Source organism: Gigantopelta aegis, chromosome 15 (assembly GCF_016097555.1).
Source record: "Gigantopelta aegis isolate Gae_Host chromosome 15, Gae_host_genome, whole genome shotgun sequence".
NCBI classification, from domain to species: domain Eukaryota; kingdom Metazoa; phylum Mollusca; class Gastropoda; order Neomphalida; family Peltospiridae; genus Gigantopelta; species Gigantopelta aegis.
In genome coordinates this window covers 31,042,324-31,068,834 of record NC_054713.1, presented here as the reverse complement: position 1 = coordinate 31,068,834, position 26,511 = coordinate 31,042,324, and the positions used below count along the sequence as shown (strand labels likewise).

Genomic DNA, 26,511 nt, shown 5'->3' with positions numbered 1-26,511 from the left:
TGAGACTTGTTGTGGGGTATGTAGGGTAATTCATGGTATAATCTTTATATTTCACACACACACACACACACACACACACACACACACACACACACACAAACACACACACACACACACACACACACACACACACACAAAGAAGAGTAAATATTGTTGGACATTATGCAACTTTGAGACTTGGTCCCTTTAAAGTTACTGATCACAATTCCCATGATACGTATCTATTATTTTTCATTTAAAATACATGGCAAGTTACAACAAAAACCATGCTGACCAGAATCTGATGTATTTGTAATTGGTTAATAAAATTAAAGTTTGTTTTGTTTAACGACACCGCTAGATAGTAGTAATCATCGACTAATTGATAATTTTGACTCGTAGTCATCGGAGGAAATGCAGAACAATTTTTCATTAGCAGCAAAAGGATCTTTTATACACACTTCCCTACTGGCAGGACTGCACATACCATGGCCTTTGATATGCCAGTTGTGGAGCACTCTGGTTGAGATGGATGAAAACCTAATCAGAAAATCGGTCCATAAAGTAAAAAAAAAAGGTTGATAATAATATGTTAATTTTAATAATATTATTTATATTTTACTGTTTATTTTTTATTTCCATTAATGAGTAAAAAGTGTATTTCTGTATTTGCTTTCACATCATTTTTCATTTTAGCCAAAAAGCAATTTTAATACAGAATTTTAAAACAATTTTTATGAAATTGAAATAGCCTCTAAACCTTAGCATTCATGCAAAAACAATGGAGACATTATCAGCTGGCATGAAAACTTTTCACCATGTATTTCCAGAACTACTCAAAATATTCAGTCAACCATTTGACTCATGTGGTAAGTGAGATTGATAATACTCATATACAGATAAAAATGCAGAGTGATTTGTTTACCCTACCATCGCCGTTTAGTAGTAATTCAAATATGAATAAATCTAGAATTGGACATTGTTGTTTAATTTGGGTAAAAATCAGCCTGCCCAACCATCCTACCCCCCACCCCCCAAAAATCAAAAAGATTTAAAAAAAAGAATCTTGTACGCCTATGCACGGCATATCAACATCACCTGATGGTTGGCTACAACTTGGCAAAAAAAGAGAGATATTTTTATCTGATTTTAACTTTACTTTATTATAAAGTTAACTTTTAAAGATATTTCTCGTTCCAGCCAGTGCTCCACAACTGGTGTAACAAAAGCCGTGATATATGTACTATCCTGTCTGTGGGATGGTGCATATAAAAGATCCCTTGCTGCTAATCGAAAAGAGTAGCCCATAAAGTCGTGACGGCTGGTTTCCTCTCTCTATATCTGTATGGTCCTTAACCATATGTCTGATGCCATATACGTAACTGTAAATAAAATGTGTTGATTATGTCATTAAATAAAATATTTCCTTCTTCTTCCTTTAAAGATAGATGTTTTGTGTGGGGTTTTTTTATTAGTGGCTGAGTTATCAAAGTCGTTGGTGCAATTGTCCAAGGTGCTGGCAGTTCAGTCATCAAAGACAGTGGTTGAGTCAACCAAGCGGGTTGTTGAGATATCAAGGACAATGGTTGGGTCAACCAGGCCAGTGGTTGAGATATCAAAGACAGTGTTTGGGTCAACCAAGCCAGTGGTTGAGATATCCAAGACAGTGGTTGAGTCAACCAGGCCAGTGGTTGAGATATCCAAGATAATGGTCGAGTCAAGCAAGCCGATGGTTGAGGTGTCAAAACCTTCAGTTGAAGTGTCAAAACCAGCAATAGAGGAAGAGACGGAGAAATCATCCACTCAGCATTCTCAGGTACAAATTGTGATAACAGAGCCTGCATCTATGCCAAAGGAAGTAGAGATAGAAATAACGGATGCTAAAATGCGTAAGGATTCCGAAGTGAGCCGAGAAAATGCCGAAAACAGTGTGAAAACAAATGAAACCAATACGGAAAAAACTGAAAGTGTGACGCAGAAATACAAATATAAAGAAGGTAATTTAAACTTTTGTTCTGAAGAATCGTAATTTATTGATTGCATGAACTGAACTGTTGTCATATACTCAACAAAATTAAATAATTTCTGCTTTTTGCTTGAAGTCTGGTAAAAAAAAATGTCACAAGTTCCTCCGTTGTAAGGTGCCAATGTTGTGGTATGCTCTTAAACTTAATTAATGATTTAAACAACAATTTAAATGTCGAGTATCATTAAGAACCAACACGTAACAAATCCTAGTCGAATGCGCATTTGTGGAAATTGTCATTTAGCAGCTAACAATAATAAAACTATTGAGCAATTGGTCATCGGATCATTGGTATACACCAATATCCACAATTTAAAAAGTGCTCGGGTTTGGTTGAACAAATATTTAATTATTTTTGCAAATATCAATGTCATATTTTTACATTAATTTTGATGTTCATCTTCCACTGTGAAAATTGAATGAGTTGGAAATGTAGTTTTTTAAATTTGTGTTTGTTTATTTTAATTAATAATTGGTAGAAATACATAAAAAAGGTTTCTTCGTATTTTATTACTTCTCCATGTCATTATTATGATGTTAAACTGTAAAGGTTCATATATATATATATAATATTTTTTAATTACTGCTTTCAACCAGTGATCCATAATTTGGTATCTACGTCTGTGGTATCTACTGTTCAGTCTGCTGCAAAATGCATATAAAATATGGTGGCAATGGGTTTTCACTTTATTCTGACCAGCTTTAAAAATAACTGTTAGCAAGGCTCAAAATTCATTGTGTGGAATGGGAAACAGTCTTTACTTCTGACATTGCCATCTAGAAGCAAATGCTAGAACTTGAGAAGTAGTTTGAAAACACTTGTACTGATAGAAACTTTACTGTAATTTCAGGTAAATTTAAACTAATATTTCTTCTTTTGTGTGTGGTGTGAAATAGTCATATTTTAGGGTAGAAATTCCATTTGTTTGAGGTCAGTTTAAGTAGTCATGAAAAAAGACACTGATCCCAAGTTCTCTATATTTTACTCTTTTTTTTTCATTCTCTCTCTCTCTCTCTCTCTCTCTCTCTCTCTCTCTCTCTCTCTCTCTCTCTCTCTCTCTTTATTAAAAAATATTTTGTTAATGGTTTTTTCTCTTTTTTTCTTCTCTTGTTTTTTGATGATGAAATTTTGACCATGTGTGTGATTTCCTTAGCACTTTGTGGACCATCTCAAAGGGGACGGGGAGGAATGGGAAAGGACGGCTGGAACACTGTCAGCAGCAAGGCTGGCATGAGAAACATTAAACGTAACATTGACTTGTCCAAGCTTAGAATTAACAAAGTGAGTACACATTTAGCTCTTTTTTCTTTCTTATTTCTTTGGGGTTTTTTGTAACGATGCACTCGACCATTTTTTATTTATGGTTATATGGAGTCGAACATATGGTTAAGGACCAACACAGATATTGAGAGAGGAAACCCGCTGTTGCAACTTCATGGGCTACTCTTTTCGATTAGCAGCAAGGGATCTTCCATATGCACCATCCCACAGACAGGATAGTACATACCACGGACTTTGATATACCAGTCGTGGTGCACTGGCTGGAACGAGAAATGGCCCAATGGGTCCACCGACTGGGATCGATCCCAGACTGACCGCGAATCAAGCAAACACTTTACCACTGGGCTACTTCCCGCCCCCATATTTAGCAAGACCGGCCTCGGTGGCGCAGTGGTTAAGCTATGAGACTACAGGGTGGTAGGTTGTGGGTTCGGATCCCAGTCGAGGCGTGGGATTTTTAATCCAGATACCGACCCCAAACCCTGAGTGAGTGCTTCGCAAGGCTCAATGGGTAGGTGTAAACCACTTGCACCGAACAGTGATCCATAACTGGTTCAACAAAGGCCATGGTTTGTGCTATCCTGCCTGTGGGAAGTGCTAATAAAAGATCCCTTGCTCCCTATCGTAAAAGAGTAGCCTATGTGGCGACAGCGGGTTTCCTCTAAAAAAGAAACAGTGTCAGAATGACCATATGTTTGACGTCCAATAGCCGATGATAAGATAAAAAATCAATGTGCTCTAGTGGCGTCGTTAAATAAAACAAACTTTACTTTTTTTTCCATATTTAGCAAGAGTATGACCATTCAGATTCAGTATTAAAGAGACTATCCTGAGTTTTGTAGCCATTGAAAAAAAAGTTTTCAGCAAAAATCCCCAACATTTTTACATTATTAAAATTACATTTCTGAACTTTGTGAAGTTTTGTCGAAAATATTGATTTTGTCGAAAATAATTCTGTACATGTGAATTTATTATTTCTTCCAATTGGAAATTTTTAAACAATTCAACAGTGGTCATTCCAGATGTATTTATCCATATAATGTCTTCATATTTAAAACATTATGGTAAGACTGCTATAAAAAAAAGAAAAAGAAGAAAAAAAAAAGACAAGAACTCTTTTGACAACAGGCACCCAGTGGTTACTTCAGTACAATGGTATCTGTGGGTGTATGTTTGCTGTCCGTTTAAATTCATTCCTTGCTTGCAGAGTTCTGATGACAACATTCAGCTTGGTCCCGGTGGTGGATCAAGGTTTGGTGGGTGGGGTCGTGGTAGCAGTGGTGGTGGTAGCAGGGCATCACAGGAAGGAGAGAGACCCAATACTCCAGGCAACAGGTTAGTGCGGTAATTTTTATGTTAATCGACACAGATTTTGAAATTCGGATAATTTTCAGATGTTAGTAAAGTGCAGTTGCAAATTCATTTTACCACGACATTGCATTGGCAATTAAAAAAGTGCATATTTGAAAATACATATGAACATCAACTTTAAAATCGTTTCATGTGTCATTTGTGTAGCCTGGGCTGCTTATGACATATTTTCCTCTTGTTTAAAGGCAGCATTAAAATGTTATCGGTAATCAATTTTACAGTAGCTTTTGTGGCGGCATTGCCGATTGATATATCGCTATAAATGTTCTTCACATTGATTAACTGGAGAGTGAAACTCATTCAATTATATAGAATGTTTTTTATGGATATTTTTCAACAGGCATTGGTTTTCCCTTAAGCATTCAGTATAACAACTACCAGTCTGCTTTATATCGGGGTGTATTCTACCAAATAAATCCCATAGACGACAATATTAACATAATATGTGTTAATACTCCTACCTGCAGCGTATCAATCGACATAAACGCCATGGATATAAATACTACCACCCCTCACCCTTAAAATGAATCAGAAAAAATTGGGGGTCAAGCTGCTCATTTCTGTTTCAAGCACAAGGCTACTAGATGAAATAAAACTGTATACATTTTTTACCCAGATGAAACTATTTTTTTTTACAGCCAACACATTCACATTTATCACCAATCACAGAACTTGTGGTGTTCTCCTCTCTATCAACAGTTGGATGCACCTCGAACTTTGACCCATCCAGAAGTTATTTGGTTTAGTACTTTATTTGCTGGAATAATGGGACTTAATGATGCCAAATTTCGGATTATTCATATGGATGAGAAGTACAATTGCGAGAAATTTCAAGTAAATCTGAGATCAAACAGGTTACCCATGGCACAGGGAAAACCGGGAAATTTTTTTTTTTTTAATTCCCTGCAACGAAAATTCAGGGAATTTGAAATTTTGGTCAGATTCAGGGGAAATACAGGGAATTTTATTTGGATGTAATGGAATCTGGGAAAATATCAGGGAATTTGTCAAGTCCTATATTATATATATATGGATATGTATAGAAAATCATGTAAAAAATTAATAAACCTAAGATATTGGTGTTTTGGATTCCTTCAAAACAGAAATAAACCAACGTTGCTCCAGAGCTTATTCTATGTAGGCCTATATCAGAAATGTTAATAAATTTAATTTGGTTATGCCATACTAATGTATTGTTAACATTGACATAGTGTAGTCTTAGATCTGCTTTTCTAACATTTCTGCTATACATAATCATCTTCAATGTAAAGACTTATTTTTGTGATCTAAAACATAAAAGCTGGAAGAGAAAGAAATATTTTTACCAAAATATTTTTAATATTTGGAAAAATACATTCTGATCCAAAGCCTTTATAATTAGTTTATAAGGCAAAATAAGTCTCCACAGCTATTAATGATACAGGAACATTGGAATTTCAATTTAAAATGCCCATGTATGTGTTTGCTTACATGCACAGACAAGTTGTTTTAAAATATAAAGACAGTTCAGATGTTTGAAATATTATTTGCTGAAATTTGAACAAATAATGTTTGTAAAGTCTATAGTCTTATCAACTTACTGTGCTAGCACAAAAATATGCTATTCAACCTGAGTCATACCTACACACTGCAGAATTCTCTCCCTTGCCGGATATGCACAATGCTATCCTTGCATGGGCTACCTGTAACTTCATTCTCAATTCTGCAGTCCACCTATCAACACCTGTTTAAGCTTCGGCAAAAAGTTTTCTTTACTTTGTAATTTTGTGTTTGTTTTTCGTTGAACTTGACATACGGTTGGTAGTTGGGAATTCTGTGTTGAATTTACCATGTCCGACGCGAATTCGTTGACAGCTAGCACACGGAGAGTTTGTGCGCGAGATGGTTGTCTACACGTGTTGTGTCCGGACTGTCGGTCTTGTTCTCAAGACCATCAGTGTGAGATCTGCGCCACGTGGTCTCCTGATCAGTGGGTTCGGTTTGGTTCGCAGACTCAGGTTTCGGGTACCAGCAAAATCTTGTCGGCTGCTGCGGCAGAAGTCGGCAAGTCGGACTTAGTGGGTAGGTCCCATAAGTCTGTGTACACTTCGAAAAGTGTCCGGAAAGGGGGGAAACACAAGGGTGTTTCTTCGTCAGTCCGTGTTACGAGTACAGTTACTGATACTTCAGCAGCACCCCCCGGGCTCCTATTGTGACCGTGGTAAGTGAGCCGTCTTCATTAGTGACAGCGCCTTCTTCGTCTCGGGTGTCGCCATCGTCTTTACGGTTACCTTTGCAGACAGAAGGGGGGAAGGGTGGAGTCGTCGCGGCACCTGTTACCGAGCACATGCACTCAGTTGTGCATAGGTCCACTGCTTCATCCGCAGAGCAGGTGGCCCCGACTTTGCCTTCGATTGCTGACAGTCGCTTCGGCACCTCAGCATTCTCAAGGCCCGATGAGAGTTCTGCCAGTTTGCTTCGAACTGAGCCAGTTGTTCCGATGCTGGGATCCATCTCTGATGGCATCCCGACCGATGTTTACTGTTGGGTGGAGGACTCATCCTGTTTGGGTCCTCCGTTTGTATATGTTTACCCCAATGGTCCGGTGACTTTGGTAGCAACGGACATCTCCTCACAGTTTGCACCATCTTTGGTCCCTACCTCTTCGACTTTATTCGATAGAGGACGAGATTCACACAGATACCCCTCGGCTGGGGGTACTCTGTGACCACAAACTCCGACCGTTCCACACTTGTCGCAGGAACGCCTGATAGGCTTTCAGGAAACGTTGTTTCGGAGTTTTGTGGAATTTTTTAACGCTTCGCCTTAGTTTGGATCATTGCTTTCGCAGACGGGACCGTCGGGTGCGGCTCCCATTCCTTTTCCCTCCTCTCCTGGTTTTCTGCCAAAACAGAAACTGCGTCTCGACAGTAGTTTGACGATGCAGTTAGGGATTGTCGTTCGGTTCCTGTTGTTTCCGTCTTGGGAGACGCTGCCCCAGGATCCAATGGACAGTGACCTGGCTTCAGAGGAAGCGTCGGTTGGACCTGATTCTGTCACTCACCCAGCTCTCTCTCACTTTGGTTCAGAGGTAGAGGAGGAGTGCGAGTATCCGGCGGTTCTGGCTTTTGTCAGGGACCAGGTCCGACAGGTATGTGGGGATGCTATACCTCAGGTTGAGGCCCAGCCTACATTCAAGGGTGTCTCCTTTGGGGACCGTTCCTTGAATTTGGTCACTCCTCGTGAGGAGTCGGGTTTACCACTTGCTCAGGAGGCGCACAGTTCACTTTGTGACATTGATGCATTGATCACTGGCAGTGATCGTATCTTGGGAGTGGGTGTTGATGAGTACCCAACGGCACTGCCTACGGGGAAAGTCTTAACACGAGCGCGCATTTTTCGTGCCGACTCCAATGAGACGTTGGGGGCAGATTTTCTCGAACATCCAGCGATCGTTCCCGCTAGTGTGCGAGCCGCTAGTGTGCGAGCCACTTGTTCCCCATCGCCGCATGTGTCATTGCCAATCGCGGATCTGGAATCGTTCCAGGTTAATAGCCATTTAGGTACGTTCCTATTTGGCTTGGATAAGGCTGTCGAGAGCCTTCCCGCGATGGCGAAAGGCTGTTTGGAGACTGCGTCAAAAGCCTCAAAGCATATCGCTCAGTTATCTGGCCAAACAGTCTTTTGTTACGGCGTGACCATTACCTGGCGAGTTTGAGTGTGTCAAACGTTGCGAAGACGTTTTTTCGTACACATTCGTTATGGGAAAACTTACTTTTCGGTCCCGATTTTAAAATTGTCCTAGACAAGGATTTGTCGCAACCAATCCCGAACACTCAACCCTCAACCTCTGGTAAACGTCGGTCCACGTTTTCGGGGTTCAAGCCGCCTCCTGTGAAAAAGGCTGCCTTTTTACAGTCGGCTCAGATCCCTAGAGTTCCTGACATTAGAAGGCAACCAGGTAACAAAGGGATGACGCAAACGTCATACTGCATTCCGTTCTCAGTCCACCATAGGCGTTGCGCCTATGGGTGGTAAGCGGTTGGGATGAGGGTACGTGAACGATCGGCAGTTGCTTTCGGAGGTACTGTCAGCAACCATACCCATGGGGGACAGGCTTCACCATTTTGTTTGAAATTGGTGCAAGCTGCCGGGTCTTGACTGCTGGTTCTGTTGGTCGTTCAACACAGTTACAAAAATACCCTTTTCTTCAAGTCCCCCTCTTACTTCCACTCCGAGAATGCCGCCGTTATTGTCCGCGGATCGGCGTGTTTTTGTGGAGAGTATGATTGCTGAGTTTCTCTACAAAGGGGCTATCCAGAGAGTCAGTCTAGACACTCTGGGATTTTATTCTCATCTTTTCTTCGCCCAGAAGAAAAATGCGGAATGGAGACCAATCCTAAATTTGAAGCCACTGAACGTCTACGTCGATGTTCCTTCCATGAAAATGGAAACGGTTCAATCGGTCTGGAACCTGCTTCAAATTGGAGAGTGGGCTGCGTCTATCGATCTGAAAGATGCATACCTCCATGTCCCGGTGCAGAAGGCGTTTTGGAAGTTTCTGTGATTCCTTTTCAACGGGAAAGCGTACGAGTTTCGTATGCTCCCGTTCGGGTTGGCGACGAGTCCCCATGCTTTTACACGTGTGGTAAAAGCGGTGGTAGGTCATGTTCATTCGTTATGGGTTCGAATGCATACCTATCTGGATGATTGGTTGATCCCAGCTTCGTCACAACAGGAGTGTCGGACCAGTGTCGGGTTGGTTTTGGACATGATCCTCCATTTGGGTTTTATTCCCAATTGGGTGAAATCGGAGTTGACACATATCTCTGAGTGGTCTTCGATCTTGTGGTAGCGTCGGTTCATCCCACCGATGCGCGTATGCACAATTTTCTCGAATCTCTGGCCTCTTTGATCGTGCAGTTCAGACGATTCAAACGACCACTCCAGTGGCATTTGTCCCCATGGTGGGATGGTCACAATTGGGACACGATAGTGCCTCTGGGCCCATGGTTCACTCATCCAATACAGGAGTACCTGTCGGACAAGTGCATGTCCCTCTCGGTTCCGTTGAACCCCCCTGCTCCGGATTTGATCCTTTTCATGGATGCATCGCTGCATGGGTACGGGGCGCATCTGTTGGATCAACATATTTCAGGGGTATGGAATCTCTCCGAGAGGAAGCTTCATATCAACTGTTTGGAGATGGAGGCAGTGCATCGTGCCTGTCTTCATTTCCAGGGTGTTCTTCAACACCATCGAATTCTGTTGAAATGCGACAATACGTCGGTAGTGGCATATCTCAATCGTTGGGGTGGAACCAAATTGGAGACTTTGGGTCGCAAAGCTCTTGCGATTTTGGAATTCTGCGACCAACTAGGGACGACTCTGTGGGCGAAACACATTCCTTCTTCAGTGAATGTGTTAGCCAATGCCCTCAGTCGACATACCCCTGTTCAGACGGAGTGGATGTAGAACAAAGGGGTGGTCGTAGCGGTTCTCTGTGTTTGGGGCAGTCCACAGGTGGACATGTTTGCCACCAAGTTGACCAAGCAATTGCCGGTGTTCGGTGTACGATGCGTTGAGTATGAATTGGACGGGACTGGATTTTTATGCCTTCCCTCCTGTCTTACTCGGCAAGGTGTTGACCAAAGTGGTCCAGGAACCTTGTCAAGTGACGTTGATAGCTCCTCTGTGGGTGGCGCAGCACTGGTTTCCACAGCTCCTGTCACTGTTAGTGGACGTCCCATTCCGGTTACCAGTGTTGTCTGATCTACTCAGCCAGCGAATGAGTCAGATGGTGTGGCATCCAAAGCCGGAGGTCTTCCGGCTTCACACGTGGAGGTTATCAGGGCTTCCTTGCGACACAGAGGTTTTTTGACAAGAATTGTGCATCTCGTCTCTTCAGCAAAGCGCAAATCTAACGAGTCGGTTTATCAGTGTCACTGGCGTGTGTGGGTTCGTTGGGCGAACGCACAGGATTTCGATCCCTTAACGCCTACTGTCAGTGATTTAGGGGAGTACTTTCTGGCGTTGGTCCAAGAAAGGAAACTTAAAGCTGTGTCTTTTCACTACTCTTAAACAGTGTGCATGTCGTGACTTTTCTACGAACTTGGTGTTGCATGATTTACTTAAATCATTGCAATCTACGGTTGAACGACCTTCCATTATTCTGAAATGGAATGTCTTTCTTGTGTTACATGCTCTTAAGGGTGCGCCTTATGAGCTGTTGAGGTTTGCTAGTCTTCGTGCCTTGACGTGGAAGACTCTGTTTCTGGTTTCACTGGCGGCTTGTCGTCGGATCAGTGAGATACATGCTTTTTTGCATGACTTGGTTGATTACAATTCAGACGGGTCTGTCACTTTACGTACCGACCCTATCTTTGTTGAAATGTACACACATACAGTGTATATATATTGTCACAATATGTTGATTATGGTATTTGGAGGTGAAGGCACGGCTATTGGGGGTGGCAGCAGGTCCTTGTATACAATAAAAAATCATGGATATCAGACGGGGTAAAATATTTTACAACAGGAAAAGTTCAGGGTAAATACAGGGAATATTAATTTGAAAATTCTGTAGGTACCCTACCAAAGTACTTGGGAGACCCTAAATATTTGTTGATTTGGAATTGAATGACACCAGGATAACATTGGCCCCAGTTTCTTGAAATGATAACAGCCATATTCGTAAAACCACTAAACAGAATAAATTCCTTCCTCTACATACAGCTGTTCATATGAGCATTTGGTAGCTGCTTCTCTTTACTGCAGTACTTGGATATTTATGTGGACACTTAATATTTATTTCAGATATGCCGTAAATAAAATGTGTTGAGTGCGTCGTTAATTAAAGCATTTCCTTCCTTCCTTCAGATATGTGGTTTTGAGTAAAGAGATTGACCATCGATCACGTGCGTTTGGTCGTGGTTCGAGTCCTCACAGAGGTCAAGGTCGTACACCAGGATCCTTCCAGAAAGGACAACTTGGCGGACATGGGTCTCAGGAACTGGAGAGAGAGAGAACAATTGCCAGTGCCAGGTAGGCTTTAAGTGTGGCTTTGGAAAATAGCTTTTAAAACTTGGATAATGCGATTTTAATGCTATTAGGTTTTCAATGTGACAGTAAAACATTTTAATGAGATTTAAACCACTACATTATATTAGTGAGTCGGAAATGTTGGATATTATCCTAAAATCTAGTTTCATGTAGTTTCTGTGGCGAACAGTAGATTTTCTCTGTCAACGAAATGATATGCAGGAATTACACAGTGTATTTGAAAGTTGGCGTGGGGGGGGGGGGGGGGGGGGGGGGGGGGGGGGGGAGGAGGCATTGTCTTGTCTGGGGGGATGGAAATTTGAGAAACCAAAGGGCCTGAGCCTGTTATGAGGGGTACAGAGGCAAGCTTTTCCAAGAAAATTTTGAATATCATGACTATAGCATTTGTTTCCTTGTTTGTTTGTTTTTTAGCACAAAATAACAAAAAAGTGTAGGGCCGTGATGCAATGGGCCCCACAGCCTTCGGTATGTTGCACATCAAACAGACGTAGTTTAAAGTGCTGAGGTGTTGTAACACAAAAAATACTCTGCCTTTTCAATTACAGAACAATTGTGAGTGGGAGAACAACCCCTCCATCTGCACCAGCGAGCCGAGAAGGCAGTCGAACACGAGAACCCAGACAGAAAGAAACCGAGAAACAGGCAGAAGCGGTTAAAGAATGGACTGTGGATGAAATGGAACTCAAAACGAGGGCAATTATCGATGAATTTTTGCATATACAAGACAAAAAGGTGTGTTGATTGTGAAATAAAATGTGTATTGTCAAAGGTGTATTGTCAAAGTTGTAAAAAAAGTATGTTTGCCCCAGTATGTAGAAAGACCAATGTAGTGGTTTTGAAAAATGAAACAGAAATTTAAGATTAATATTGTATGTATTTTTTTACGTACTCTTCTTTTTCCTCTCTCTCTTCTGTCTCTTCTTTTTTATTATTATTTTTTTTTTGGTCAACTTTTACACTTCATACTTAAAACATAATAATCAATCACATACTGTGAAAGTGGTACAGATTTAAGAAATTTCTTTGACAACTATTGTTTCTGTGTGCTGTTCGCAAACATTCTGTAAATAAAAATAAATGTATATGTTGTAAATACTGTTTAGTTTTCTATTCTTTGCAATGAACAAACTCAGGTGAGCTGAAGATCATTCTTCTAGAATGGTTCTAGATATGTAGTTTTAAATAAAATTTATTAAATTTTTTATTGCAAGGTGTTAATGTACAGCACTCCTAAAAGTTTTCCAGATTGTCGTGTGTCGTTTTCATGTCTGCATGTAGGTGAACAAGAATAAATGCACCCTGGCATTACTGGCTGTTATGTTCTTTTTTTCTTTCAGGAAGCGGTTTTGTGTGTGACAGAGTTGCGATGTCCAAGCATGATACATATATTTGTACAGACTGCAATAAACCATGTGCTTGAACGTTCAAAACCAGCTAGACGCCAGACCGGGGCTTTCCTCCATGATCTCATCAGACAAAATGTGATAAGTGTCGATACTTACTTAAAAGGGTGAGCCTTTACCAGCCTTCATTGGTGCATTTTTCTTCTCTGTACTAAGTTTATCTGAGGTACAGTGTTAGATAATCGATGACTTTGACTAGATATGTTCCAATGATGGATTATATTAAACAAATTGTTTGGTTGGGCACTACTAAAGTGATGATCGATTATAAAAGTCGAATATGTCAATTTTAATTGTTCATCCAGTTTAGATATAAATATGTTGGGGTTTATGCTTATTTTTATGAATTCATAAAGAAATAAAGATGTTATATAGTTATTAACAGTAGGAGACATGTATTGCTTTAGCAGTACTGCCAGAATGCTTGCTTGTTATTAAAATAAAGTAAACATTCAGTAAATTGTTTTTGGGGTGGGTTTTTTCAGTTTAACTGAACTTCTGCAGTTTGCTGAAGATATGGAAATTGATATTCCCAAGATATGGAAATATTTAGGAGAGCTTATTGGGCCAATGGTGCAGGATGGAAGTGTTCCTTTGAGCTTCTTGCAGCAAGCTTGCAAACCTCTGATAGAGAACAATAAAGCTGGCATCTTGATCGCTGAAATCTTGCATGACGCCAGTCAAGAACTGGTGAGTAATGTAATAGAGCAAACACTGTAAGCATAGCCACTATTAAAGCTGGTCTGACTCTTGGCTCTTTTGATTGCCAGATGTAGGGGATAAAATAGATGGTCACAGGTGCCTCTTAATAGTGTCATAAGTGATGGAATCTGGCAGTGTGTGGCACAAATGACAATGAGGCAAGCACCTCTAGCGCTGAAGAGACGAGGGCTGGGATTCAGACATTGACAACAAAAGAAGTTTAAAGATGGGAGAATTTGCCAGATCGAAAGGAGGGGGGGGGGGGGGGGGGGGTGGGGGGGTGGGGGGTATCCCTCAAAACTGACTTAAAGCTTATGGTACTGGTTGTAGAAACTAAAGTATTATTTCATGTGAAAGGGGACGGATTGTGACCTCAATGTTAAAATTGGTTATTAAAACTTTAATTTTGTTCTTATTGAAAGATAAGGAATTAGGAATTAAATAGTAAGAATCGTTTTGGTTACCAGGAGGCTACCACATGTCAGTCAAAAGGGTACTTTGTTCTCCAAAATATAGTAAGTAATATGAATTTTAAACTTGATGTGTCGTAACCTATAGATTACCAGGGCCCCTTTCCACGAAGCGATCTTAGCACTACTATCGCCGTAAATGCCTACTATCGCCTCCTTAATTTTGTTCTACGATCGCCAGCCCGTTCCACGACACAAATTACTGTGAAAATTTACAATAGGTACAAGGCAGTTGTAAGCCACTAACGTAGCTGTCAAATGGCAGTTAAATGATGATTTGGTCATTTTCTAAGAAGGATACTAACTTTCTGTATAAAAATGGATCCAATATATATCAAATACTATTTGTAAAACTCGGCGTTCGATATGAAAAAACATTCTAGGCCATACGACTTTCACACAAAAATACTGGAGATAACTCACATGTCTTATGCATGTGACAATTATCGCTTAGCAAATAAACTGACAAAGTTACTTCATGGATGTCTGATACCAATGAGTACATCTAAGATGTTCCGAAAAGTCGGTAACCAATTCATTATTTAATTAATTCATACTTCTTCGTAACGAATATTTTAATCATTAAAGGGGTAGTTACGACTACCTTAAGGTTCCTTTGTGGAACGGCTGTAAAGTTTACGGTGCCAGTTGTAAAATTCACCGTAAGTCACTACAATTAACCTTAGCTACAATTATTTCGTGGAACGGGGCCCAGGGCTGTAATTAATGGTAACCTGTTTAGAGATTAACCCCACGCTATGCTAGCTTTTATTCATGCCGAATGTTGACCAAAGCTCTGTTCTTTAAACAAAGAAAGTCCGATTTCGGGTATTTCTTTTAATGTAATTAATCTTGTTTTCTCAAAATATTTCCATTGATTTTTTCACAATCAGGGTCACAAAATTGTAGGAGATTTGTGGCGGTCATCTGGTCTTCAGTGGTCAGATTTTGTTCCACATCAGGAAGTTGAGCAGTTCTTGAAAGATAAGGTGTGTTTTATATATTAATCATTTGTTTAAATGTAGTGAATTTTTTTCTGCAGCTAATACTAATACACCGCTGTCTACTTTCCATGATTAGACGCCTCACTGTATTCAGTTTATGTAGGAAATTACTTTGCATGTGATTACAGTTGGGGGAGGGACATAGCCCTGTGTTAAAATGTTTAGTCAGATGAATCTAGGATTGATCCCTGTCGGTGGCCCATTGGGCTATTTTCTTTTCCCCAGCTAGTGCATTACGACTGGTATATCAAAGGCTATGGTATGTTATGTTCTGTCTGTGGGATGGTGCATATAAAAGATCATTTACTACTAATGGAAGGTTTCCTCTCTTAGACGTGTCTAAATTACCAAAAGTTTTACATCGAATAGTCAATGATTCATAAATCTGTGCTCCAGTGGTGTCTTTGAACAAAGCAAACTTAACTGATTACATCCGATTTTGTGTACATTGAGCTCGGCTAAGAATGGAATAGCTCAACTGATCGAAAAACATGGTGCACAATATCAAATAATCCCATACCAAAGTTCATTAAAAAACAAATCCGTTTTTTCTTCTTTTTTTTCTTGATTAGTAGTTGGGACGACATATACTTGCGTTAGGGGATTACTATTGTCACCATTCATCTATATGTTTGTAATGTAATAACAAAAAATGTCTTTGTGAAGTCTTTAAACAAACCTGTAATTTGACAGATCATTGATGCTATATTAAAAGTGAATAATTCAACCATCTTCATAATTTGTCTATTTTGTTAACGATTGGTACATTTCCCACTACCTGTCATGTATTGCATATGTAATGGGTACCGGCCTCGGTGGCGTCGTGGTTAGGCCATCGGTCTACAGGCCGGTAGGTACTGGGTTCGGATCCCAGTCGAGGCATGGGAATTTTAATCCAGATGCCGACTCCAAACCCTGAGTGAGTGCTCCGCAAGGCTCAATGGGTAGGTGTAAACCACTTGCACCGACCAGTGATCCATAACTGGTTCAACAAAGGCCATGGTTTGTGCTATCCTGTCTGTGGGAAGTGCAAATAAAAGATCCCTTGCTGCCTGTCGTAAAAAAGAGTAGCCTATGTGGCGACAGCGGGTTTCCTCTAAAAACCAGTGTCAGAATGACCATATGTTTGACGTCCAATAGCCGATGATAAGATAAAAAAATCAATGTGCTCTAGTGGCGTCGTTAAACAAAACAAACTTTACTTTATGTAATGGGTTTTCTGTTTGGGTTTTTTGTTGTGTTTTCAGAACTTGGAGTTTACAGTAGGTCCATCTTCCCAGCCTAGCACGCCTGCAAGCAAAGTTTCATTTGACAAGATCTGTGATGACTTGAAAGAACAGCTCACGCAACCTCACTGTGAATATGAAAATGTATTTGACTGGATTGAGGTAAAACACTGACCAACTAGCCCTGTAATAGCAGAACATGTAAAATTTGGGGAAATGAAATAATATTGTAACATTGTTAATTATCATATACTATTCAAAATTTAATTCTTGCTTTTATGTATTTCCTAGTCTGTTCTACAATTAAATGTTTTGATGGCAGAATATGTCTCCAAATTTTAATAAATTTGAAAGGGATTTTCAAGGATTTGTATTAACATACTTTAATATTAGTGTTTTACGGCAGATTGTCTATGAAATCCCTATGACTTTGTGTTGCTTTGAACGTAGCCCAGTGGTAAATGGCTCTCTTGATGCACGGTCGGTTTATGATAAATCTTTTCGGTGGGCCTATTGGGCTATTTCTTGTTCTAACCAGTGCACCACGACTGCTATATCAAAGGCTTTAAATTTTTGGTGTTTTGAAAGGGTGGGATTGGGGTTGGGTGTTAAAATTTGCAACTAATTTTAATTTTTAATAACCCAACTCCATTCTATGACTTCCAAAATTTTCATGACATGTAGGAACTCTAAATTATTACAGCTGTAATATATAGACCTAATTATATATTTCACTAAGACCCACCATCTTGATGGGTTTTTTTTACTGATGTTCTGTTTGCAGGCGAATGTGTCCGAGGAAACCACTAAAGATCCGCGATTCATTCGAGCCTTAATGACGGCTGTATGTTCCAGTGCTCTATCTGGTGAGAAAGAGGTTTATTAGACCCCTACCGGTCCAACCGGAGGTGACTATAGGTTTCATCTCTATCTGTCTGTCTGTCTGTCCCATATATAGTTTTCCAGACTTCTGTATGTTCCAGTGCTCTATCTAGTAAGAAAGAGGTTTATTTTTCTGGCAGGGCATAGTCGAATGTGATACAGAAAATGCACGAGTCGAAATTTGAGATGTGATAATTTTGCGTTCATTTACACAATGTCAATTTATTTTTATTTAATTACGGTATCAAGCTTCATCTTTTTAAAAATAATTTAAGTTTTTACTTTCAAATTGGTATCGCACCCTGGTTGAATGTTTTGTTCAGTTCCATAAACATTGGAGAAATTGAGCCAGGTACAGATATTTGTCGAGGATTTTGGGGGGTGTGGTCTGCTTTTTGTCAATTTCAGCTTTCTGCATTAAAATAATGAAAATTGTATAAGGGGGTAATAATTATATGTCTAGGGGGAGGAGATTGATTCCCTTCACCCCCAAATATGAATATAATAAACAAGTAATACTATAAATGACAAAGATGAGGTTCAGGATCCGAAGGACTTTAATAATAGGGATAAAGAAATATAAAGAAATCAGAACACTGGGGTTTCCATAGAGGATAATTTATCCCCAGGATAAATATATCACTATACAATATCCGTTAGTTATATCCCACAGGTATAGCCCCCACACGACCAGAGTCCAAACCTTAAGCTGGATAGAGTAACTAGGTGTTGATTGCTCGGTGACCAGAGTGGAATGCCTTGTGTGAGATTCACACCAAGAACAAAGAACTTTGACCCTTTTACACATATGGTCATGTCATATGACCATGAAAGCTGTCCCCTCTGGCACCAGCCTTCCAAACATAATAATGTAAGCCCTTAGAGAGTGGTTGGTTGTGTTCATTTTATAGAAAGGGAGGAACTATACATGCAGTAAATGAAACAATCATATGAAGCAGGCAAATCCTGTCCTTCAAGATACAAGAAATTATACACTATATATATTTCACTATCCTACAATTGGATATTACCTTAAAGGAAGGGACAGTTAAGGCATTTGGCCTGGTATGAATATTCAACGATATATAATGCACATTATTGCTTAATATCAACAAGTATAATCGTATAGTTAATTAATAAAACGGTTAAATGTGACGGCTATTATATATAATGGGCACAGCCATTTTGTACCATCTCAGTGAGTACGCCCTCTAGCGAGCTGGTGGTTACGTAATACTTAACGCGTTACGTCAGGAATGAGCCTTAGAACTAGAGAAACCAATCTACCTGTTTTTTGCGGGATGATAAACAGTCATACATTGCAATGATCTTTAATAATACACATCCCAGTAAGCCAGCAATAAGTATATCCAGCACTATATATATCTTATTTTTCAATACAAAATAAACTACCATTGTCAAAGTGGCTACACAACAAGTCGAAATAATTAATGTTTTGTCCATGCATTAACCTACGTACTGAAATGATATACAGAGTGTTTTCTTAGTTAATTGGTCTATGCTGTTAGTTGCTTCTACCTGTGATTCCTGATTGGCAGGTGTGTATTTGATTGGTAACCAGACGAGCCAATTAATTGACGCTGTCTAGACACAAAAATACATACCGGTATTGTGGAATATTACCTGTCGCCCCTAAAATGGTAATGGACATGGTTTATTACTGTAAATAGTTATGTAAAACTATTGATTAAGTAGACTTTTTCATCTAAAACCACAGAACTGACCAATTACGTAGTCCCAAATAAAATAAAATTATCACTTGGGTATCGTGGGTTGTCGTTTTTGCTCCAAAGTAGCATATCAATAGGCCTAATAGTGTACATTTTTCCTTTGGATTATCTAACAGAGAAAAATACTATAACCCCATTTTGTTCCGTTAATGCAACTTGAAATATATTTAGTTAAATAGTTTATTACGGTATATTATTACGTCATTTGTGCTGTTTTACAAGTCAGGTTGATCACAGAGAAGCGCCTTGTCAAAAATTACTGCTTTTGTTTACACTGTATATACAGGAGATGGTCAGGAGCTGACGTCACTTCACCCCAAGCTATACCACCGGACATCACAAAAACGAAACAAAATGGCTGCCCCCAGTTAACAGGAATAATCATGTTTTTTTATTAACTCTAAAATTACTCGTTTTTCATTTGTTAAAGTGTCAGTATGTGTTGGTGGTCCGGGTATGCATCTTTCCAACACATAAGGCTCTTGCTTGAGTTGACCCTACCTTTAAGTACTGAAAAGTGACCTTTGAATATAGTGTAAAGTTTTTATATTTTATTAACTGGATATCTAGTTTTGATTAAACAGAGACGCATGGTTTTGACTACTGAACAACAATCTGTCGTAGAGATACACAGAAAAATCAAACAAATCTTTGCCATACCAATGACTATGTTCTGAATCTTTTATTGGATTTATTTGCACTAGTATTATTGTGCGGTTCTGTCATAATTGCTTGTAAACTGCTTGTTTTTCTGCAGGTTCTGGTAACATGGCCAAGGTTGATCCCGAAAGCATTATGTCACGGCGAGCCTTGTTACAGAAATACCTGGAACACAAAGCTCTGTTTGAGCTGCAAGCTCTGTATGCTCTCCAGTCTCTCGTCTACAAGTTGGAGAATCCACCTGGTCAGTACAGTAACTCGAACCTTTAACTTTCATCATGTTTTCATGAAAAAAAAATTTTTTTTTTAATCCCACTGTTGTCTTTGAATTCCCTCTTTTATTTCTTTCCAATCTGCCAGCACCCCCATCTCTTGTGGTCCATCTCTACATCCCAGTGCTTGAATATTCATGTGCTGCTCGCTTGTGGCTGTCTGTGCCACACATCTGCCCAGTGATTACCTCTGGCGTTGTTAAGAGGCACCTGTACAATCCCTGCAATTAAGAAATTGACCACGGCAAAGAAAACCCACATCATTGATAAACACCCTGAATATAGTCTTAAGGAACAGAAAACCCATACCATTGATAAACACCCTCAATATAGTCTTACAGCACAGAAAACCCCATACCATTGATAAGCACCCTCAATATAGTCTTACGGCACAGAAAACCCATACCATTGATAAGCACCCTCAATATAGTCTTACGGCACAGAAAACCCATATCATTGATAAACACCCTCAATATAGTCTTACGGCACAGAAAACCCATACCATTGATAAACACCCTCAATATAGTCTTACGGCACAGAAAACCCATACCATTGATAAACACCCTCAATATAGTCTTAAGGCACAGAAAACCCATACCATTGATAAACACCCTGAATATAGTCTTAAGGCACAGAAAACCCATACCATTGATAAACACCCTGAATATAGTCTGACGGCACAGAAAACCCAGACCATTGATAAACACCCTGAATATAGTCTTAAGGCAAAGAAAACCCATACCATTGATAAACACCCTGGATATAGTCTTAAGGCAAAGAAAACCCACACCATTGATAAACACCCTGAATATAGTCTTAAGGCAAAGAAAACCCACACCATTGATAAACACCCTGAATATAGTCTTAAGGCAAAGAAAACCCACACCATTGATAAACACCTTTAACATAGTCTTAAGGCAAAGAAAACCCACATCATTGATAAACACCATCAATATAGTCTTAAGGCAAAGAAAACCCACACCATTGATAAACACCCTGAATATAGTCTTAAGGCAAACAAAACTCATACCATTGATAAACACCCTGAATATAGTCTAAGGCAAACAAAACCCATACCATTGATAAACACCCTCAATATAGTCTTACGGCAAAGAAAACTCATACCATTGATAAACACCCTGAATATAGTCTTAAGGCAAACAAAACCCATACCATTGATAAACACCCTGAATATAGTCTTAAGGCAAACAAAACCCATACCATTGATAAACACCCTCAATATAGTCTTAAGGCAAACAAAACCCATACCATTGATAAACACCCTGAATATAGTCTAAGGCAAAAAAGTGCCATGGAGAATTAAAAACTCTGAAAGAAATACGTGTTAAAATATCCATGTTAGATGCCAAAGAGTTATGGGTGGGGTTAGGCTTGTCTGTATTTCTCCATTACTTTTAACACAGTCCATTTATCTGATTGTTCAAAGGTTTTTATACGCTGTCTATAATGGGTTGTATTATGGTATGGCAGCGTCCGTCCGTCCGAATCATATCTTGCATACAGATGCATACGGGACCATCAAACCTCACATGTAGGAACAACTTGGGATGATGGTTGGTCAAAGACAAACTGTTCATCCATCCCATTGCAAAAATTTCACATAATTAGAATTGAATCATACCCGTAACATATTCATTAATATCTATGGTTTTCCATCAAACTCCTGACGGGCGTATCATGTACCCCATCGGTACTGTTGGTATTTTTATTTTATTTTTCAAAGTAAACATTTTCAAAGTGTTGATATGCAGAGGAATAGTAAAGTATGTTTTGATCATATTCTGTCAAAATTGTGGAATTTTAACAACTATTATAAATCTATAAATATTTATTTTTATTACTTAAGTGAATTTTATCCATTTTTTAAATTATTCTGCCCACAGGAGTCCTGCGGACATTCTTCGAAACATTGTACGATGAAGAAATTATATCAGAAGATGCATTTAACCAGTGGGAAAACGGTAATGATCCCGCAGAAATGGATGGCAAAGGTGTCGCTCTTAAACAAGTCGTGCAGTTCTTTGCCTGGTTTCGTGAAGGCTCTTAAACAAGTCGTGCAGTTCTTTGCCTGGTTTCGTGAAGGCACTTAAACAAGTCGAGCAGTTCTTTGCCTGGTTTCGTGAAGGCTCTTAAACAAGTCGTGCAGTTCTTTGCCTGGTTTCGTGAAGGCTAAGAGGATGAAAACGACAGTTGATTCGTGGAGTTGTGTAGAAAACCTCATTAAGTATTTATTACTGAAGCTGCAATACTGAAATTAGGAATGCCGACAAATTGATTGCAACCTCACTTGTGTGGATACAAACAAGCGTAAATAGAGATGATTCTTTTCATAACCGGATTAACTGTATAAATGTGTACATGTTTTTGTTTTTTCATTTTGCCGTTGTGATATAATGTACGATGATGCAGGCTGGGCTTTTTTGACTGGGTTGCGTTGCAGTTTCATTTATTGTGCAAAGCACAGGATCATATTTAAAATGCCTTAAATTTTTGTCCAAATGAATTCTCTGTCGGCTACTTGCATATGTGTATTTGGTTTTATTGGTGCTAGATTCGGGTTTGGATAAAAACAAATCTTCACAAAGTGTATATATTTGTTACAGCACCAATTGACTTCCAAACCATTGTCAGTTTATTGGTATAAATCATGTTTTTCATATCCAAGGACTTAAATTATATTTATATTTGCATAATTGATATGCATCGGAAGTAGGGGGACGTGATTACTAAGATGTGAAATATTTGTTGAACAATTATTCAACTGTTGTGCGTATTCTGTGGTGAAGATAAACTACTTGCGGATTTTTAAATATAACATATGTATTCATCCTGCATCATAAAACACCTGACTTTATGTGACGAAGTATAATATAATATATAAATATATACTGTATATACATATACATATTTTTACTATGTGCTAATGGTTATATAAAGACTTATAGACAGCCTCTGGTTTCTTTGAACTAAAAATGTGTGGAACATTTTCATAAAGGTTTTTTCTGTAAGCAGTGAAAAAATTGGTTTATCTGTGATGAAACCTTTTCCCTCACGTGAATACCTGCAGATGCCAGCGACTAAATTTGATAAATTAAACAAAATGAAGTGTAAATAAATAAACGTTGACAGATCTTTGAAAAAAGGGTTTGTGTTTTTTGTGTATATTTTTATTATGAGAATCTAGTGGATTCGTCACCCCCCCCCCCCCCCCCCCCCCCCCCCCCGATTTTAAAAATAAATAAATCAGTATTTACAACGCCAGAGGTAATCAGTCAAATTTGTAGTTGTACAGAGATGCCAACCATTACGAATTTGGTGTATTTGGTGTCTGATCGTATTTTGGAAGGCACAAATGTTAACACAGGAGAAATGAAACTTTCATTCTTCACCGTCGACAATCGTACATTAGTTTCCTGCCTTGTTCTTTAAACTTACGGATTCCGAATAGCGGGCATGGCGATATAGAATAAACCAGTCTAGCAATCAGTCTTCCGACCAGCCTCGATGTTTGCTGATTGGGTATGACCTTGAACTTTACTTTACCAAAATGTGGAAAAAAGCGCTCATGACCCATCACTGATAACATTCCTATTATGGGGGTGGGATTCCCATGAAGTGGTGACAGCAGGTTTCTTCTCTCAATATATGTGTGGTCCATAACCATATGTCCGACGCCCATATAACTGTAAATAAAATGTGTTGAGTGCATTGTTAAATAAAATATTTCCTTCCTTTCTTCAATAAGGAAATCCAGCATATCACATATGACTATCTCGGATTCATAGTCTGGATTAATAACCGGTTTTTACGAATTGTTCAGATCTATGTAAGATAGTTACGTATTTTTATCTTTGTTCCCTGTTCTTTGTAACAAATGCCCCGTTGATCAAGGAATTGAGTTTTTCCATAAGCTTGTGGGTGATTGTCGTGTATAATATTGAACAATCAACCGTTTAAATATTATTGAACTTTGATCTATATTGAGAGCGAATGATTAAAAATAAATCATTGGAATTCTTGAGAATCCACCTGATTAATACCACTCGTCTCTAATGGATAAGCTGCTGAACAATAAAGCTGACAACCGTGGTTCAAATCCTGTTTAAAGTTTGCTCACTCTTTCATTCATCTTTCTTGTCTATCACCCTCTGCCTATCATTCTCATAATCTTAATTAAAACAACCCTTTCCAGTTTGTCGCACGATTTCAGTCTTTTTTGTCCGTCCATGTCCTCTCGACTAATGGTGGGACTTAGACCAGTGGTAAAGCACTCGCTAGATGCGCGGTAGGTTTAGTATCGATCCCCGTTGGTGGCCCCATTGGGCTATTTCTCTTTCCAGCCAGTGCTCCACAATTGGTGTAACACGGGCCGTGGTATGTACTATTATGTCTGTGGGATGGTGCATATAAAAGATCCTTTGCTGCTAATCGGAAAAGAGCCCATGAAGTGGTAACAGCGGGTTTCCTCTCTATAAATGTGCGGTCCTTAACCATATGTCTGACGCCATATAACCGTAAATAAAATGTGTTGAGTGCATCGTTAAATAAAACATTTCACTCCTGTCTTCTAAGCTGTCCACATCATCGCCTACCTGTCTCGACTTTCTGCGCGGGTGCAGTCTGTGTGTACTTCCCTGCACCCACCTGGCATCCTCGTCCTCTACCGCTAATACAGCCGATGCGAATGACAGCCGGTAGTAGGGGAGTATAGTAGGTTGTTACAAGTGCCTCTTGACAATGCCAGAAATAACTGCTGAACACTCTCCGAAGTGGTCAAATCTGATGAGAAATTGCAGGTATGGCACAAGAGACAATCACTTGTCACGGTTGGAGAGATAAGGACGGATGTGGAGGTGGACAGCAAAAGAAGTTGAGAGAAATTTCCTAATCGGGAAGACATCCGATGGAATTTAAAGGAGAGAAAGGAAAGGGGGTTGTGTGATTAAAATAATAATTTTAAAAAATACCACTTGTCTCAATGACCTAGAAAGACCATGGTCATAAAAGAAGCTGTTCGGGTGGTGCTTGCTGCCCAGACACTTTGTTAGGTGGTCCCAGTTTGTGCCCCATGTTACCCTGTATACCATAGCGGTCGGCCATGTTAAAAGGCATCAACACCTAATAATAGCTAGGCCTACTTGTCGAATCTTTTTGTTAGATTTCATTCGTCCTGAACACCGGCCTCGGTGGCGTCGTGGCAGGCCATCGGTCTACAGGCTGTTAGGTACTGGGTTCGGATCCCAGTCCAGGCATGGGATTTTTAATCCAGATACCGACTCTAAACCCTGAGTGAGTGTTCCACAAGGCTCAATGGGTAGGTGTAAACCACTGGCACCGACCAGTGATCCATAACTGGTTCAACTGGCTTCCTAGCATCACGCACCAGGGTGAAGAAACTAAAGAAAAAAGTGAAAGATGGAGGCTTTGGCCCAAACTTTTTATTTTGGCTTAAGTTTCAGCTATAAACCAATCGGACCTAGGACATGTCCTATTGATTATCTTATAACAAAAACTGACAGTTCAAACCCAGTTTTTGATAAAATTGTGTGTGTGTTGTGCCGGTTACAAATATGTACCCATCAGTTGTTCCATTTGACTGAAGAATGGAAATGCCATCACACACCTGTAAATATGTTTTATTAGGACATTTATAATTAGCATCTGAATACCCTGGTTAAAAATACATTCAAAACAGATTCACTTGAAAAATAATTATCTCCAAAAATAACTCTATACATTAACAAAAATAATTCTCCAAACATGTTTGCAGTTTATTACTAGTCACAGTTGAGTATATTGGTAGTTTTCAGGCATTGATTAGTGAATAACCCTAGCTGCACTGGTGAGCCCTGGGAGGGGCGAAACATGTTAATGAACTAGGTAATGGTGTAAGAAATATTGGTCGCCTGTGTTCTACCTAGTACTTGTGCGCAAAAAAAAGTAAAACAAATTGATTACCATATGAGTGGTATGTGCTGCCCAGTTTTGGAACAGTTTAAAAAAAACAAAAAACCTGACTATGTCCTCCACCAAAAAGTAAAAATTTCATTAGTCATTTAATAAACACCATTCAAAATACACCACTTGAGCATATTGTTTATTAATCACCAGCTATTGGATGTCAAACATTTGTTAATTTTTACAAATAGTCTTAGAAAACCCACTACTTGTTTTCAAGTAGCAAGAAATGTACAAAATCAACACTTATCCGTTTTTATCCTGACAAGTGTGGGAAAATCTCGGGGGGGGGGGGGGGGGGGGGGGGGGGGGGGGGGGGGGGGGGGGGGGGGGGGAGAGATGAAATGTACCTCTGTGTATTGTTCAATGCATCTTCATTTCAAACAATCAAAACCAATGTCCATGTACTTGAATAAAACAAACCAATTTTTGGGACAGGTGACAAATATTGGTGGACACGTAT

The 26,511-nt window shown here is 39.4% G+C and overlaps 1 protein-coding gene across 4 annotated transcripts in view; it reads left to right on the top strand.

Annotated features, from left to right (window-relative positions):
- LOC121390240 (eukaryotic translation initiation factor 4 gamma 3-like) overlaps positions 1 to 26,511 on the top strand; it is a 99,804-nt gene that overhangs the window by 17,540 nt on the left and 55,753 nt on the right. For 2 of the 4 annotated variants that reach the window (XM_041522016.1, XM_041522018.1), the window contains exons 3-11: positions 1,455 to 1,976; positions 3,160 to 3,287; positions 4,495 to 4,622; positions 11,517 to 11,681; positions 12,245 to 12,431; positions 13,037 to 13,209; positions 13,588 to 13,792; positions 15,168 to 15,263; positions 16,526 to 16,666. In XM_041522016.1, coding sequence (XP_041377950.1) covers positions 1,455 to 1,976; positions 3,160 to 3,287; positions 4,495 to 4,622; positions 11,517 to 11,681; positions 12,245 to 12,431; positions 13,037 to 13,209; positions 13,588 to 13,792; positions 15,168 to 15,263; positions 16,526 to 16,666 — 1,745 coding nt within the window. Of the gene's footprint in view, positions 1 to 1,454; positions 1,977 to 3,159; positions 3,288 to 4,494; positions 4,623 to 11,516; positions 11,682 to 12,244; positions 12,432 to 13,036; positions 13,210 to 13,587; positions 13,793 to 15,167; positions 15,264 to 16,525; positions 16,667 to 17,288; positions 17,413 to 19,894; positions 20,042 to 21,973; positions 23,226 to 26,511 lie in introns of those variants that run through there. The other 2 variants (XM_041522017.1, XM_041522019.1) reach the window with 2 other exon arrangements.